General features: G+C 37.6%; 1 protein-coding gene across 1 annotated transcript in view; it reads right to left on the reverse strand.

Moving 5' to 3' along the window:
• Nucleotides 1–103: 103 nt before the first annotated feature.
• The window catches only part of LOC123317097 (chloride intracellular channel exc-4), a 29,112-nt gene continuing 10,045 nt past the window's right edge, over nucleotides 104–19,170 (reverse strand). Inside the window, exons 2-3 of the mRNA XM_044903469.1 lie at nucleotides 1,995–2,261; nucleotides 104–1,372 (exon numbers count right to left, since the gene is read on the reverse strand). Of these exons, the coding sequence (XP_044759404.1) occupies nucleotides 929–1,372; nucleotides 1,995–2,261 (711 nt within the window). The 3' untranslated portion in view covers nucleotides 104–928. The remainder of the gene's footprint in view (nucleotides 1,373–1,994; nucleotides 2,262–19,170) is intronic.

Genomic DNA, 19,170 nt, shown 5'->3' on the forward strand with positions numbered 1-19,170 from the left:
AGGATAGGTTAATCAACATCAAATTGAAAAGCGGGTCCAGTGAATTTTGACCCATATTTGGTTTCAGAGGAAGGAGCAGGGAAATAGATAAGAACATAAACAGTTTGTTTTTTCATACCTTTATTCATATGCAAAAATATATAACATATGACTCAAATTATCTAACCATTGTTATTCAAATCCAGTAAGGTAAAAAAATCTGTTCTGCCGATTTGACAACAACAACAAAAATCCGAAATCTATTTTGAATCTATGAAAGTTATTTGAAAAAATAAGTTTAGAACTTAACCTTTTTTTTACTAATTCGAAAAAAAAAAGAAACACTGAATCAAATAGTGAAAATATAAGTTAAATTATATACAGATGTGAACTAGTAAAAAGGGCATTCGTTCTTGTGGAATATATATTGAATCAAATATATTAATAATTCTATAATCAAATTTATTGAAAGTTTAAAACTTAACGAATATCCATCAATTTGGCTTCACGAATTTAAAAAAGAAAACATCAACAATAATAATCAATGACAACATTGGATGAAGAATAAGTAGATAAAACTTATATGACCACATGTTCATGGTTTGCGATGACAGATTAGATATATAAAAGCTTCAGAAGCTTAAAACTACAAGTATCAAACATTCGCTCCTCATTCAGGCAACAAAAGAGACCTGGTATAAAATTTTTACATCAATTCAATGCCTAAATCTACGATTACGATTTAGAAAAGCTAAAAATTCGGTCGGCAACAACTCCAAAGAGGATTTTCAATCAGTATGGGTAACCGTAACTTTCAAACACCGCGCAACGTGTTTTTCTCTGTGTAAATAACAATAAGCAAATGAAAAAATAAAGTTCTAAAGACGACATTTTGGGAGGCATCGTTGAAATGTTGGAAAACTGAACGACCTCATCGAACCTAGACATTTTACGCGTCGTTAAGTATCGGTATCGAAGTACTATAAATTGGGGTCTCTAGCTCTATTCTAGCCTTGGTCCTGAGGCCCAGTTGGTTTTTGATGTGACTAATTATATCCTGGTCGGCGGGACAGCTCTGTCTGAAAGCCTCCAGCTCGTACATGTTCGACATGTACCGCCAAAGGGCTGAGAATTTGGTGGGTATTTCGAAGTTGCGGAACGCCTTGGCGCCGATACGGATGTGCTGCAACCTGGGCATGAGTTCGCAGTCGAAGCAAGACATGGTGTCTCCTGTTAGGAACCTCGTGGCCCTTTTCGCCAGGAAGTCGTTGATTTTCATCAGTTGGGATAAGAGGGGTTGACTGGCTTCTGTCGTATCGGTCGACTCGTATTTCGTTATGTAGATCTTGAATTTGGTGTAGAGGTTCTCGATGAGGGTGGCCACTTCCTTATCCTGAAAAGAAGAACGTTTGGTGAGTGGTGGTGCTAAGTTAAGATTAGAAATCACAGCACTAAAAGGCATTCGATTTCATAACAATTCATACAGCGATCATTAATGACAGTTAAAGTGCTGTGGATTCCACGCAAGCTTTTAATGGGGTTTCTGCAGATTCGTGACCCAATGCTGCCTCATGTGTCAATTTGCTTGTGGGGGCCGGTCCCCACTACTCGTGCTCGTACTATATGGGTGGTTTGCGAGTGACATGACGAGCTTTCTTGCCAAGACAAGCGCGCGAGCCGTACGAACCAGTGGCTTGAGTGGTTGCGCTTGTTGTCGGTACATCAAAGGAAGGATCGTTATGCTTGTCGAGCCCCACGAGTCATGTGGACGATATAAAAGCCTGCTAATAAAGCCGATCCTCGTGAGTCAAAGCTTGACAAGCAACTGAAGGTGTACAATGATAGAACGAACACTGCTGTCGTCAGATGAGCCATACCAGCTAACTAGACAAGCCAAAACGGGCGAGCACGAGTACAAGTAGTGTGGACCGGCCTTCATAGTCAATATAAAACAAATTCTACGTCTCCCTTGAACCCATGCTCAATAGACTCTAATCCAACAACCAGAATCTCACCTGGACGAAGAGGTTATGCCCCCCAGGTACATTTTTCATTATGTGTCTTTCGATTTTCTCGTTTTCTAGGATGGCCAAGCCTCTGTCGATCAAGATGGGCGGGGGTGTGGCTTCGAAATTGGTGCGGAAATCAGGAGGCGGCTTCTGCATATCTACCGTTGTCACTTTTAAGCTGATGGTTTTAAGCTCGGCCAGTAGGTACAACTCCATGAAGTACTCGTGACAGAAGAGGCAAGCCCCCTTTCTTCGGCCATCGATTGTAGAAGCCTGAAATAGAAAAAAACATTGAAATTCCTAATTTATTCATCATCGGAAATTGTTGAAATTTTTATTTTGTTGGCGAGGAATTCCTATTTCTTGTTTATAGTCTTATATTTCTTTTTGACAGTAGGTACTCCAGGATTCTCGACCTGTCTTGTATAAGTTTCTGAGTATGATTGGCTACCATATAAGTAGAGTTTAGCTGGAGTAAGTGTTTGAAAGAAGCGAAATGAATAAATTTTGTGTATACAATGTGTTAATTTGAAAAAATATCTCGGCCCCCATGAAAAAATGAAAAAAAATACAAGAGGAGGACCTTAGTACTGAGGGAGACGTTTTATAAAGTTGCTTCCAATCAATTTGTATCAACCCTGTGAGCTTGATGGCAGCATCCCCTAATATCTTAAATGGATAATTCGATTGACTTTTCAAAAATGCCTTTTAAACAAGGTGTCACTCAACTCCTCTTCCTATTTCATTCATTCATTCATTCATTGCTGTATCCCGTTACCGGGAATAAATCTACAAAAAGACATTGAAAAAAAACAACACACTTATAATTTCTTAGGGCTAATTACGACTGTGTGCCCTCCTGTGACTGAAGAGACCCAACCGTGACCTGCAGATCCTTCCACACTCCGGGCATGGATAGTCTGGCCGCTGCTGTATCCTCCTCGAGACTCCATTATAACTGTGTACCAAAGACCTCCACTGTGACCTGTCTAACGCTAGCTGTTCCCAGTTATGATTGGCATTAACTGATTTTAGGGATTGATGTAGTGTATCCTTGAACCGCTTATACTGGCCTCCTGGTTTCCGGGCTCCCTCTGTCAATTCGCAATACAGAGCTATTTTGGGGAGTCTTGTGTCTTGCATCCTGAGAATGTGGCCACTCCATCTGATTCGGGCCCTCGTTACTTGAGTCTCAATTGTTGTACAACTCGCACGTTGCAAGACTTCTGCATTCGAAACTTTGTGGAACCATCTGATGTGCATTATCTGTCTTAGATGACGTTGTTGCGTTTGTTCAAGCTGTTTAATATGTCGCCTGTCCAGCTTTCGCTTCCGTGAAGAAGCGTTGGGAGGACCACTGCTTTGTAAACATCTGTCTTGGTCTTCAGATTGAGGTCGTGATTTTGAAGCACTCTGACCTTCAACTTCCAGAATGCCCGTGATGCTAGGATTTTGGTTTTGTGGATATTGAGTCTAAGGCCTAAAGCTTCATATTGTATGTTTATAGGTGTCCAGCATTATCTGTAGATCCTCTGGGCTGCTAGTGATAAGTGCGCAGTCGTGTGCATATTGATCCTCCTATTTAAGATTTCAAGGATTGCTGTCTGTCATCACGCTCACATGGTTGATACGAATTTATTGGAACCAACCGAATAAAATGTCCAACCATGTTTACCTCTTTTTGCATTTTTTCTGATTTTTCATGGGTGGTACCTTTTCGAACTGACACACTCCGTATATAATAGTGCTGAATGAATGAGTGTGTAATTAGTTGATCGATTCAATTAATGAAAGATTATCAGCATTAGATTGTCCACCTAATATTCGTATTTCCGAATAATGGGGCTCCTCAACGCCATGTCCAAACAAGTCAAGGTCAGTTTCTACCAAGACTCAGATGAAACAAATTCTTACGTCCGATACCAAATCGTTCATCCTACCATCAATCCTTGGAACTGGTTATTATGTAAGGGAATAAGCCAAGAAGGTAGAAATATTACAATACAATATTGCATTGCACACGAATAAGAGTGTTGTGAACGTCTAAAAAGGAATTTGCATCATAATAGGTGTGCGTCAAGTGAAAGAATGCCGACTGATGACCTGCACATTATTTGCAGCCTGCCTCAATCGCCGGGATACAAGTACAGTTAACGAGGAAAAATTAATGATATATTGACGAATTAATGAAACATCTAGCCTTCAACATCCCATCTCCTACTATACATTGTGTCTGTGGAAATTCAGCACCGTTTCAATAAATTCTTGATGAATATTCTATTGATGCTTATCATTGGCTTGCTCATCGATTTTTGTTGACCAAAAGAGGGTCATCAATTCAGTTATTGAAAATACCACTCGTTGCCGAGGCTTCAAAGCTCGACGGAGACTTGGTAAGCTTCAAGAGCAATTAATTAAAGTGTAGCTGTGACTTTGTGGCTTTATTTATTTTAGTTGTTAATAACTTTTCAAGTTTTCTGGAACCTCATGGAAGCTATTTTCATTCCAAATTTTGGTAATTTAGGAAATAAAGTGGTTTCAATTTTTATTCAAATTTGAAAAACACCCTGTAAATCCGAATCTAGAACTCCTGGATATTACATATGGGGGTTTTTCGTGATCCTCTAGGTGTTTTCTGTCTCCCATTAGAATGTTTTCCATCTTATCCAGGAAACCCTGTATGTAAAACATGTGTTTTCATGTTTCCATTAAAACCCAGAAAGGTTCAACCATTATGTTTGTGTCGCTTTAAAGCAATATTCCATGTTTTATTGTGAAGCGTTGTTATCAACAGGAAACTGATGAAATATTTATTATGCACCTGAAGATAGTTGTTTGCTGCCGTAGTTACCTAATTAATATATTGTAATCTCGTAGAATGCAAATAATAGTAGGAAAACCTGGTCTCATTTTCTTGCAGGTTTAGAATGCACCGAGAAGGTTTAGAAACTATCGAGATAGTTACCTCACATCTTTCTGAAGCCAAAATAAACCGACAAGTTTCTTTCATTTCTATTACTGGACTACCACACTACTAGTTGAAAAAACGTATTCATTATATTGACTATTATTATGACAAATAAAGTCAAGAGCTATACTGACCATTGCCAGATGATGGGAACTTTATTTTCGCATAAAATTTCATCGAATAAGATCCAGCAGTTTCAAAGAAAAAGTCTGAATTGCAGAAGAATGGCTTTTTCGATGGAAGTCCTTCAAATGAATCTCCCATTTTTATTGATATAAAGGAGACCATACAAGTGAGGATACGTAGATGCAATGAGGGTTTTCAGTGCTGAACAGTTAAATCTGGGCGATGCTGCCAACTCTATAATCCTGATGTCTGAATGCAAGATACAACCTTTCCTCATTCTGACGTTATGAAGGTCGATTCTTTTTGACGTTTTGCAACACATCTCCTCTCGCAACGTTTCGGCAACAGTGTGCTACCTACCATGTGCTAACGGTCAAGACGACTTGCTTTTTAATACCCATCGACCTTGCGACCAGTTACTGGTCGAGTATAATGGTCGCTCGATCAATCTGTGACTCATCGGGCAAGGGACTTCTGTGGTTCCACAATGACTGATTTATTTTTATCACGAGAGGCAGATGTTCCTGTCTGACGTAATCCAAACGAATACAACCATGCAGTGGATAGGAAACGGGGAGATCCTTGAAAGAAATATCTAAGGAAGTTGGATGATCTTCATCATTTTCGCCTCTACATATATGTTGGCACACCCGGTGTACAACCAAAGAGAAGGTTACTCTTTGGTACAACCACATGAGCGTATTCTGTCATTTAGTTTGATTAGTGTTCCACTTCCTCAGTGCAAAGTATTTTGCAATTTTGATAACGGATTGCAAATAGAAATTCTTTTGCAAAAAGAGTGAAACTAATGACTTTATGAAAAACACGTGCTTCTGAGTGGTTTGTGCTTTCAGAAGCAGTCGAAATGTAGTGTCACGCTCTAATGTACGTTTCATTCAGTCTGAACATCAATGATAGCAAAGATAATAAGCTGTACGAGATCTTTTCATGTTCATTATTTTCCCTTCAGAAACTCAGTACCTCATCAAGAAGATGAGGTGCCATTGAAAATCTAATCGTTTCTAATATGTAGGAACATTCACAGAACAATTAACTTCATTTATGGCGCTGAAACATCATTATTCAGTTCGTTATTTATAACTTGTTGCACGGCTATGAAATTAAGAGGCGAGCTTGGAAACTTTTAAGCTTCAGCTATTGTTTCACGTACGTAGTCAGGGTCGTTTGCCCTTGTCGCACCTGTTTCAACTATCTGCTAGATGCACACTTGGCGTATATAGGTGCAGAAGCTGATTTGTCTCGAGACAGCTCGGAACTGTTATCTAAAAGCATTGCGCCATCAAATAACTGTTCCAGTTAGCGAATTCAGTGAACAATTTATTTCGAAGTGTTCATTTTGATCCTGCACGAATGGGACACTTCTACTCACCACAGATGTATAATCCAGCTAACCCTTTGATAATTTTTGACCCAAAAAAACGAAATTTTCGAAATCGTTGTGTGCTAATGTGGAAGCTATAGCAATGCTGATGTAGAATTGATGATCATAATTGGATGAATCTAACATCGCAGATTGAAAATCTAAACGGAGAGAGATAGAGCTTTGAAAATACTTGCAATAGATTCAGCGTATTCGAAAACCTATATTTTCATACCAAAATTTCAGATATCTGACGCTGTTTAGGGAAAAATCGAATCTATTGTTTTTCCATTTTTCATTTTTCAGTTCACTTTGAAGTGCTCTCTGGAGTGCAATTCTTTATCGAATCATCAACTGTTTGGTTTTCTGGATTCTATAAAGTGACTTCTATGCACTCCATATCCTAGGCCTGCAGTAGGCCACCCTGATTTTCAGACAGAGCAGCAAATATGTCATTTTAGGGGGGTCTAACCCCTTTCTCATTTTTGACCCAAAAAATCGAGATTTTCGAAATTGAGTTTTTGTGCTAGGATAGAAGCCTTATCAACGCTGATTACGAAACCGGAAATCCCAATTGGATCAGACGAATATAACAGGAGATATCGCAGATTGAAATTAGCAATTTTTGAAAAATGCCATTTTCAAGATGAAAATCTAAACGGAGGGAGATAGGCTTCCGGAAATGCTTGCAACAGATTCAGCGTATTCGAAAACCTATATTTTCATACCAAACTTTCAGATATCTGACGCTGTTTAGGGAAAAATCGAATTTATTGTTTTTCCATTTTTCATTTTCCAGTTCACTTTGAAGTGCTCTCTGGAGTGCAATTCTTTATCGAATCATCAAGTGTTTGGTTTTCTGGATTCTATAAAGTAACTTCTCTGCACTCCATATCCTAGGCCTGCAGTAGGCCTACCTGATTTTCAGACAGAGCAGCAAATAGGTCATTTTAGGGGGGTCTAACCCCTTGCTCATTTTTGACCCAAAAAATCGTGATTTTCGAAATTGAGTTTTTGTGCTAGGATAGTAGCCTTATCCACGCTGATTACGAAACCGGAAATCCCAATTGGATCAGACGAATATAACAGGAGATATCGCAGATTGAAATTAGCAATTTTTGAAAAATGCCATTTTCAAGATGAAAATCTAAACGGAGGGAGATAGGCTTCCGAAAATGCTTGCAATAGATTCAGCGTATTCGAAAACCTATATTTTCATACCAAACTTTCAGATATCTGACGCTGTTTAGGAAAAAATCGAATTTATTGTTTTTCCATTTTTCATTTTCCAGTTCACTTTGAAGTGCTCTCTGGAGTGCAATTCGTTATCGAATCATCAACTGTTTGGTTTTCTGGATTCTATAAAGTAACTTCTCTGCACTCCATATCCTAGGCCTGCAGTAGGCCACCCTGATTTTCAGACAGAGTAGCAAATAGGTCATTTTAGGGGGGTCTAACCCCTTGCTCATTTTTGACCCAAAAAATCGAGATTTTCGAAATTGAGTTTTTGTGCTAGGATAGAAGCCCCATCAACGCTGATTACGAAACCGGAAATCCCAATTGGATCAGACGAATATAACAGGAGATATCGCAGATTGAAATTAGCAATTTTAGAAAAATGCCATTTTCAAGATGAAAATCTAAACGGAGGGAGATAGGCTTCCGAAAATGCTTGCAATAGATTCAGCGTATTCGAAAACCTATATTTTCATACCAAACTTTCAGATATCTGACGCTGTTTAGGAAAAAATCGAATATATTGTTTTTCCATTTTTCATTTTCCAGTTCACTTTGAAGTGCTCTCTGGAGTGCAATTCTTTATCGAATCATCAACTGTTTGGTTTTCTGGATTCTATAAAGTAACTTCTCTGCACTCCATATCCTAGGCCTGCAGTAGGCCACCCTGATTTTCAGACAGAGCAGCAAATAGGTCATTTTAGGGGGGTCTAACCCCTTGCTCATTTTTGACCCAAAAAATCGAGATTTTCGAAATTGAGTTTTCGTGCTAGGATAGAAGCCCTATCAACGCTGATTACGAAACCGGAAATCCCGATTGGATCAGACGAATATAACAGGAGATATCGTAGATTGAAATTAGCAATTTTTGAAAAATGCCATTTTCAAGATGAAAATCTAAACGGAGGGAGATAGGCTTCCGGAAATGGTTGCAATAGATTCAGCGTATTCGAAAACCTATATTTTCATACCAAACTTTCAGATATCTGACGCTGTTTAGGAAAAAATCGAATTTATTGTTTTTCCATTTTTCATTTTCCAGTTCACTTTGAAGTGCTCTCTGGAGTGCAATTCGTTATCGAATCATCAGCTGTTTGGTTTTCTGGATTCTATAAAGTGACTTCTCTGCACTCCATATCCTAGGCCTGCAGTAGGCCACCCTGATTTTCAGACAGAGCAGCAAATAGGTCATTTTAGGGGGGTCTAACCCCTTGCTCATTTTTGACCCAAAAAATCGAGATTTTCGAAATTGAGTTTTTGTGCTAGGATAGAAGCCCCATCAACGCTGATTACGAAACCGGAAATCCCAATTGGATCAGACGAATATAACAGGAGATATCGCAGATTGAAATTAGCAATTTTAGAAAAATGCCATTTTCAAGATGAAAATCTAAACGGAGGGAGATAGGCTTCCGAAAATGCTTGCAATAGATTCAGCGTATTCGAAAACCTATATTTTCATACCAAACTTTCAGATATCTGACGCTGTTTAGGAAAAAATCGAATATATTGTTTTTCCATTTTTCATTTTCCAGTTCACTTTGAAGTGCTCTCTGGAGTGCAATTCTTTATCGAATCATCAACTGTTTGGTTTTCTGGATTCTATAAAGTAACTTCTCTGCACTCCATATCCTAGGCCTGCAGTAGGCCACCCTGATTTTCAGACAGAGCAGCAAATAGGTCATTTTAGGGGGGTCTAACCCCTTGCTCATTTTTGACCCAAAAAATCGAGATTTTCGAAATTGAGTTTTCGTGCTAGGATAGAAGCCCTATCAACGCTGATTACGAAACCGGAAATCCCGATTGGATCAGACGAATATAACAGGAGATATCGTAGATTGAAATTAGCAATTTTTGAAAAATGCCATTTTCAAGATGAAAATCTAAACGGAGGGAGATAGGCTTCCGGAAATGGTTGCAATAGATTCAGCGTATTCGAAAACCTATATTTTCATACCAAACTTTCAGATATCTGACGCTGTTTAGGAAAAAATCGAATTTATTGTTTTTCCATTTTTCATTTTCCAGTTCACTTTGAAGTGCTCTCTGGAGTGCAATTCGTTATCGAATCATCAGCTGTTTGGTTTTCTGGATTCTATAAAGTGACTTCTCTGCACTCCATATCCTAGGCCTGCAGTAGGCCACCCTGATTTTCAGACAGAGCAGCAAATAGGTCATTTTAGGGGGGTCTAACCCCTTGCTCATTTTTGACCCAAAAAATCGAGATTTTCGAAATTGAGTTTTTGTGCTAGGATAGAAGCCCCATCAACGCTGATTACGAAACCGGAAATCCCAATTGGATCAGACGAATATAACAGGAGATATCGCAGATTGAAATTAGCAATTTTAGAAAAATGCCATTTTCAAGATGAAAATCTAAACGGAGGGAGATAGGCTTCCGAAAATGCTTGCAATAGATTCAGCGTATTCGAAAACCTATATTTTCATACCAAACTTTCAGATATCTGACGCTGTTTAGGAAAAAATCGAATATATTGTTTTTCCATTTTTCATTTTCCAGTTCACTTTGAAGTGCTCTCTGGAGTGCAATTCTTTATCGAATCATCAACTGTTTGGTTTTCTGGATTCTATAAAGTAACTTCTCTGCACTCCATATCCTAGGCCTGCAGTAGGCCACCCTGATTTTCAGACAGAGCAGCAAATAGGTCATTTTAGGGGGGTCTAACCCCTTGCTCATTTTTGACCCAAAAAATCGAGATTTTCGAAATTGAGTTTTCGTGCTAGGATAGAAGCCCTATCAACGCTGATTACGAAACCGGAAATCCCGATTGGATCAGACGAATATAACAGGAGATATCGTAGATTGAAATTAGCAATTTTTGAAAAATGCCATTTTCAAGATGAAAATCTAAACGGAGGGAGATAGGCTTCCGGAAATGGTTGCAATAGATTCAGCGTATTCGAAAACCTATATTTTCATACCAAACTTTCAGATATCTGACGCTGTTCAGGAAAAAATCGAATATATTGTTTTTCCATTTTTCATTTTTCAGTTCACTTTGAAGTGCTCTCTGGAGTGCAATTCTTTATCGAATCATCAACTGTTTGGTTTTCTGGATTCTATAAAGTAACTTCTCTGCACTCCATATCCTAGGCCTGCAGTAGGCCACCCTGATTTTCAGACAGAGCAGCAAATAGGTCATTTTAGGGGGGTCTAACCTCTTGCTCATTTTTGACCCAAAAAATCGAGATTTTCGAAATTGAGTTTTTGTGCTAGGATAGAAGCCTTATCAACGCTGATTACGAAACCGGAAATCCCAATTGGATCAGACGAATATAACAGGAGATATGGCAGATTGAAATTAGCAATTTTTGAAAAATGCCATTTTCAAGATTAAAATCTAAACATAGGGAGATAGGCTTCCGAAAATGCTTGCAATAGATTCAGCGTATTCGAAAACCTATATTTTCATACCAAACTTTCAGATATCTGACGCTGTTTAAGAAAAAATCGAATTTATTGTTTTTCCATTTTTCATTTTCCAGTTCACTTTGAAGTGCTCTCTGGAGTGCAATTCTTTATCCAATCATCAGCTGTTTGGTTTTCTGGATTCTATAAAGTAACTTCTATGCACTCCATATCCTAGGCCTGCAGTAGGCCACCCTGATTTTCAGACAGAGCAGCATATATGTCATTTTAGGGGGGTCTAACCCCTTGCTCATTTTTGACCCAAAAAATCGATATTTTCGAAATTGAGTTTTTGTGCTAGGATAGAAGCCTTATCAACGCTGATTACGAAACCGGAAATCCCAATTGGATCAGACGAATATAACAGGAGATATGGCAGATTGAAATTAGCAATTTTTGAAAAATGCCATTTTCAAGATTAAAATCTAAACGGAGGGAGATAGGCTTCCGAAAATGCTTGCAATAGATTCAGCGTATTCGAAAACCTATATTTTCATACCAAACTTTCAGATATCTGACGCTGTTTAAGAAAAAATCGAATTTAATTTTTTTCCATTTTTCATTTTCCAGTTCACTTTGAAGTGCTCTCTGGAGTGCAATTCTTTATCCAATCATCAGCTGTTTGGTTTTCTGGATTCTATAAAGTAACTCCTATGCACTCCATATCCTAGGCCTGCAGTAGGCCACCCTGATTTTCAGACAGAGCAGCATATATGTCATTTTAGGGGGGTCTAACCCCTTGCTCATTTTTGACCCAAAAAATCGAGATTTTCGAAATTGAGTTTTTGTGCTAGGATAGAAGCCTTATCAACGCTGATTACGAAACCGGAAATCCCAATTGGATCAGACGAATATAACAGGAGATATGGCAGATTGAAATTAGCAATTTTTGAAAAATGCCATTTTCAAGATGAAAATCTGAACGGAGGGAGATAGGCTTCCGAAAATGCTTGCAATAGATTCATCGTATTCGAAAACCTATATTTTCATACCAAACTTTCAGATATCTGACGCTGTTTAGGAAAAAATCGAATTCATTGTTTTTCCATTTTTCATTTTCGAGTTGACTTCGAAGAGCTCTACGGAGTAGAATTCTTTGTGGAATCAACAACTGTTTGTTTTTCTAGAATCTTCAAAACGAATTCTTTGCACTCTATATCTTTGGATAGTAATGGAACATCCTCATTTTTAGACAGAGGTGCAAATATGTATTTTAGGGGGTCAAACCCTAGAATAATAGGTAATACTAAGTCGAGTACTTGTCATAAATCATTGAACGCCTCGTAGGCAGTGGAAATTAAAAAAACTGCCCTTCAGTCAAAGGGAGAATGCCACTTGCCCTGCAGCTTCTTTCTCAGTTAGTATTGACAAACCTGCTGGAATAGCAGGTAGTAACTACCGAAAAGGTAGACTGATCTACGGAATTTCTAGTTTTCTATCGATAAACTCAAACAAAACACATAATAAAATATCCTTTTATGATTCAGTTAGATACCTTTTACAACCTGCTTATCCTTGATGTTTCGAAGGCATGTATTATGATGTGTAACACAAGAATTTAGGTTAGGGATTGGCGGCATAGAAAGTTCGAAGTTTTGAGTGCAGAACAATATGTGATATTCGTGAAGTGCGTTTTCAGTTCAAGGAAATTCTGTCCTGCAATGCTAGTAGTACCTACTATGGTAGTACTACAGCTATAGTAGGGTATAATTTCATCTGCAGAACGATTTGAATAAAGCACAGCTATCAAAAAATCTACTAGTATCTCATAGTACCACAGAATAGTTACAAGTGAATGAGTGGAAAATAAGGAGTTCAAGGTAATAGCTCATACGCTTTACCATCAAAAATGTACATATACATGTCCATTGCGTGGGATTAAATTATTGAAACGTCAAGGTTTAAATGCACCACCTCGTTATTTGGAACCAAATAGAAGTTATGCGTAAACCGACTCATTCGGACAACGCCTACTGATAAAAAGAAATGATTCTTTGACCACGGAATGACCTCTTTAGCTGCAGTCGCCAAAATTCGATGTCTCATGTCTCTCATCCCAGTTTCAAGTTCCGAAGATTGATAGTCTGGTAACTGGTTTCGAACTCAGTTTAGTGAGACGTTTCGCTCAATGATTGTGCCCTCTTCCTCTTTTATGGCCACATTACGCTACATAAACGTGGACCTGTTGACAGTTTGGGGGCGCTGAACTTTGTCCAAACGTGTAAACACAATTGTAAAAAGTGAATGTACACTCTTGGTACCAAGCAGTAAGCAGTCACTTTCATGTGAATTTCTGAATCATCATGGAAGCGAACAATTGTCCACCAATTTGCTCTCCAAGATGGAGCATACTGTATGCCGATAGATAAAATTCTTCATATCTATCTTTATCTTTATTTGTTTCAATAATCATATGTAATACCACTACAGATAGCAAAATTTCTCGATTGTAATATGAAAGTTTGTTGCTTTTGCTTGGCAATTTGTATCAAAATGGCCGAAAAGCAACAAACTTGAATAGAGAAATTTTACCTGCTTGAGTGGTATTCTACCTGACTATTTCACGAGAAAATGAATCGAAGAGTAATATTCGACGAATATGTATTTCCGAAGCTATCTTGAGTTTGAGAAATGTCCAAATATTATAAATTAAAACACTTTTTTGAATTTTGACATATAAAGTGACACTTCTAAGAATTAATTGACGTTATGAAACGTCTAACTTTGTGAAACTAGTGTACAAAGTAAAATATTATGCAACTGGGGACGAAATATGGATTTCACAATTAGTGATCAAAAAATTCCATATATTTCAAATTGATAAACACCTGCTGGATTTAGGGAATTAATACAGCACCTCAGTTATTTTTGGTGAAACTTTCATTTCACCTTCGTATAATTTCAATAAAGAACATACATTGTTGATATGAATTTTCATCTAAAACTGATCGTTGCATATTCATCGATCTAATTATACCATTCGATTGTGTGAAATTCTTTCAACTGAAGTAAAATTAGTTGCGTTTCGCTCAATACTCGGCGTATACTGTATATAACGATAACCTAAATGGCTAATTGAATTTCTAAGTCCTCGTAATCAATTTCGAATTCGATAAAACAATTTTCGAATTTACTATAGGTAGGTGTGGGACTTTCTCCTGTCGATAAGTTTGATTTACGCCTACTATTCAATTGCTTATCGCAGGTGAAATTATGTTTAATTAAGGTGTCGATATATTCGCCCATCAATTACACAGAGAATTCTTTCTCGGTTTCGCTTCATTCACTATGATAAAATAGGGTAGAGAAGTCTCAGAAATTTTTCAAATGATATTTTGTGAACAATTTATTTGAAAAATACGTTAAGAAAGGAAGGAAAAGAGAAAAATTTGAACTGTGGTATATACATAGTCTCCGAGGAAACAATAACTCTGATAATCACGCGATAAAAACAATGAATAATTCAGGAAAACCAATTTTTTTACTAATATCCTCCACACATAAATACTCCATGTCGTATATGCATTATCAAGTTCCCTATTTTGTGTATTGCTTCGCGTATTTGAAAGGGGTAATTTATACCTTGACATATAAGATTTTTTGCAGTATCTACCAAATGATCTTTTAGTATTGCCTGTAGGTATGGGATAGGCCAGTGCATCTTCTGCAGAGAACAATGGGACTGTTGAATCAAGAGTCAAGACATTCGACGTCACACAGAATTCACGTTTCGAAATATTCCTCTCATCTCTACATTGTTCAATCCTCGAAAAATTCATAGGAATTTTGTTTGTAGACGAGAATGATCAGTGAAAATGTTCCTGACTCCATTGTCCTCGACGGAAATGCGATATTATGAAGATAACAGTTATCGTAGAATCAGATAAACCAAGTCGGAAAATCAGGTGACAAGCCTGAAGCGAGCGACAGTGATCAACAATTCAAAACGATCCAAAATTTCTGTCGTAGATGATGACTGGTATGAGGAGGTGCATTTTCAGGGACTCAATGTACTCAACTGGAAAATATAATAACGATCCTATAAAGAGTCTCAAGTTCAGAACACGTCCTACGTGTTTCTGTTCATTATTTCTATAATAATAAATGTTTACAGGGTGGGCAAAATTCGTTGTTCGTTTTTTGTTCATAACTCAAAATCCAGAAATGATAGGCTCTGTTTTCAGATTTGGATTACACAGAAAAAAATATCTCAAGAGTTTGTCATTCGTTTTCTTCTAGCTGCAATAGTTTTCGAGATATCCTCAGTAGACAACATTTTTTTGTAGGGGAGAGTTCCTTTGAATTGGACGGCCCATGAACCGGACGCTACAATTTTTTAAAACACTCGATGGTGATTTGGCATCCTTTACGTAAATCCCATTTTCGCAACAAGGCGCGAGCCACTGGGTCAGCCATTTTACAAGAGATCTCGATCGATTTTGCGAAAATGGGATTTATGTAAAGGATGCCAAATCACCATCGAGTGTTTTAAAAAACTGTAGCTTCCGGTTCATGGGCCGTCCAGTTCAAAGGAACTCTCCCCTACATACCATACAAAAACTGGGATTCCATTCTCTTAAATCTCGTTTCTAATTGGTCGTATATGAAATATACATTGGTCTATTGGGTCATGTCGTGCCAGTACAGTTATTAAAACATACAACATCCATCAGACACTTTCTACGAGTCAAAACGCTTCATCTCTATTCATGGACTCAGATGAGATTACTGCAACCTCAGGATATCCCAGTTATGAATAATATTCTCATGGAAAACAAATTTTCAATTAAAGTGTTTTTGTCAGGCACTTAAACTCGGATAAACAACTCCGTCGTTAATAAGAAACAACTTTTTATTTAATAATTCTCCTATTTATTGGGATGAGGGATATTATAGAATTCATCCAAATAAGTTTTTTTGAATTATTTCCTCTCATGTGCTTCAAATCATTTTCACAGTCATTATGAAAGTTGTAGAGGAAAACATTTCCTATAAATTTCGTCCGAAGTAATTTTTTCTAAGTTCGAACGTTTTTGAGATATATGGCTATGAATGTATGTCAGACTGGGATTCTACATTGATCTTGCCCTTTCGCATGTATGGCTAAGCTCCTGGGCTTCATCACCATCATCTATAGCTCGAAAACAATTCTGCTTGAAACATGTCCTCACAAAACACAAATATGCATGTCCCCCTCCGAATAAAAATAGTTCTGTTCCGGCATTTTCTCTGTAAACATCTTTGTCGAGGCATAATTGGCCTGGCAAGTTTTCAAATTGTCAGCCCCTATAACTACTTCAAGGACTCAATAAAAATTTGCAAACCATAGTACTCATGTAGAGGGTCAAGTGATCTTTCAATGGAGGTATAGCTCACCCCCTATTCCCTATTGAGAATTTAGGGGTGATAGCTCCTACATCTAGGGTTGAGGATATTTGAGGCTTAAATTCTGCTAAAAATAGAAATTGACCTGTTTCGGCATTCTCTCTGAAATCATACTTGTCGTGACATAATTGGACTGGCAAATTTTCAAATTGTCACATTTTTATTAATATTTATGTGAATGTGGTATATTCTTACATAGCCTTCCCAAAAATTGGCAGGCTTTCAACGATAGGTGAAGTCTCTTCAGGAGGAAATGCACATTTCCATCGTGTAACCTCAAAAACGAAGTTGAGGAACCACTGAGGAAATAACGCAACATGTCCAGTTTCCTTTGTTGACATAAACCTAAATAAAAACTAAATCGTTACATAACGCGTTTCGTAACTTAAATCGCTCAAATGGATACGTTGAAAGTAACACCGGTCTACCTACATTCCGAATCGTAACAAATTCAGGATAGTGAAAAAACCGTCATAATTAATCGGCATTCCATTAATTGAATGAAATTATTTATAAATTCCCGACTGGCCGAGATGTATTTGGTAGAATTGACCCCAGATCTTAGCCCAGGTCAGTTAGATTTATATTAGATTGCATCGAAACCGTAAAAACGAATCTTGTTTATCGGATTAAGCAGTTGGGTAACTCCCGATGGAATTTGTCCGTTAGATATGGAAATTTCTAAACGATGAGGACAGTAATGGATTATACGCAAGGTTTGTGCAACGCTCTCGGTGAAATCACGAGCAAAATAGCGCAAACTTCGATGTTTTCAACCATTTAATCGTTTTCTGGGTCTCAAATGTACCAGGATATATTGAAAAATTCTTAGCCTGCTATAGAACCAAACAGAATTTCAATGTCAAAATATTTTATTACTCAACATATTCTCCTCTTGATGAGATACATTTATTACAGCGAACCTGCAACGTCTCTAGATCTTTCAAAAAAAAATGTTTCTTCTTGCTCTGCAAACCAGACCGCTACAGCTTTTATTACCTCCTCGTTGGAAAAAAATTTACGACCTTTTAAACTTTTTTTCAGTTGAGGAAAGAGATGATAGTCGGATGGAGCCAAATCTGGTGAGTAAGGGGGGTGTTCTAGTAATTCAAACCTAAATCACGAATTTCTTGCATGGCAACATGAGATTTATCTGCAGGGGCGTTGTCCTGCAAAAACAAAACACCTTTGGATAGCTTTCCGCGTCTTTTCTCCTTAATTTTTTCCCGTAGAGTTGTCAGTAATGTCGAATAGTAACCTCCGGTTATTGTTCTACTCTTATCCAAAAATTCAATCATGATTAATCCATGGCAATCCCAAAGAACTGAAGCAAGAACTTTTCCAGCAGATTTTTGGACACGAAACTTCTTAGGTCTTGGAGAACCAGGGTGTCGCCATTCCATCGATTGTTGCTTTGTTTCTGGATCGTAGAAATGTACCCAAGTCTCATCCATAGTAACAATTCGGTTTAAGAAGTTACATCGCTTTCAAACCGAGCACAGATCGCACGCGATGCATCTACCCTTGCACGCTTTTGGTCAACATTCGAACATTTGGGGATCCATTTTGCAGCAATTTTTCTCATGTCCAAATTGACGTGAACTACATGATGAACGCGTTCGTATGAAATATTCACTGCTTCAAATATATAATATGTTTAAGCCCAATTCGACGGTCTGATAAAATCATGTCATGAACTGTATCGATAGAAAGATATATATTTATTTTGTTCGAAGTACATAACAAATTGTACAAGAAAAAAACTTCAAACAAAGATACATTAAAGAGAAATCGACTTTTCAGCCTTACAAAAATCAAAGTATTCCTTAATATTATAAGGTTCACACCTCAAAATAAAAGAATTCAGTTTACACAGCAGCAGTTTCTCTGTATCTACATCACGAAATTGCCTTGGCAATGCATTAAACATTTTCATGCACATGTTCATAGCATTATGCTGTGTCAGAGTGAACTTATGAGCTGGATAGAGATAACAGTCTATTTGCCTTGTCTTTACATTTTTATTTCGATATGGCTCAAAAATCTCCTGATGCTGAATTAAAAACTTGAGGGAACTGTACACGTACAATCCTGTTAAAGTATGAATATTGCCAGCCCGAAAAACACCCCTACACGACTGCCTGTATTTCATATTTTCGGGGACTGACACAGAAACTGGCTTCCTCGATCGGTCATCATCCTGAATGGAAAATTGACCTCTTTTAAAGCTTGCAGTCGAATTTTTCACGGTCGCATACGAAGGACATTGATCACAAAGGATATTAAGCATATCTTCGTAAATCTGCTTATCTCGTAACCCTTTTAAATACAGGTACTCGATGATGGCTCGTCACTCCAATTTTTCGATTATCACAATTTCGTTAGACATCTTCTTTCTTTTAATTTATTGCCTAACTCTGATTTACTTTTTCGACCTCAAACTTCACACTGACACTTCTAATGAGTTATTGTTCGTTGCTATGGTAACGCAATATTTTTTTTATGCATGGAACTGGTTTAGGCTAACTCGATATCAATGCATCCTCGTATGTCCTGGCAATGCTTTACCAAAATCGACCACTTGCTCGAAAACCGTTGATGTATCAAAGTACTCTCTAAAAAACTGAAGAAATTTATACAGAAAAATATGTCGAGA

Source organism: Coccinella septempunctata, chromosome 7, assembly GCF_907165205.1.
Source record: "Coccinella septempunctata chromosome 7, icCocSept1.1, whole genome shotgun sequence".
Taxonomy (NCBI): Eukaryota; Metazoa; Arthropoda; class Insecta; order Coleoptera; family Coccinellidae; genus Coccinella; species Coccinella septempunctata.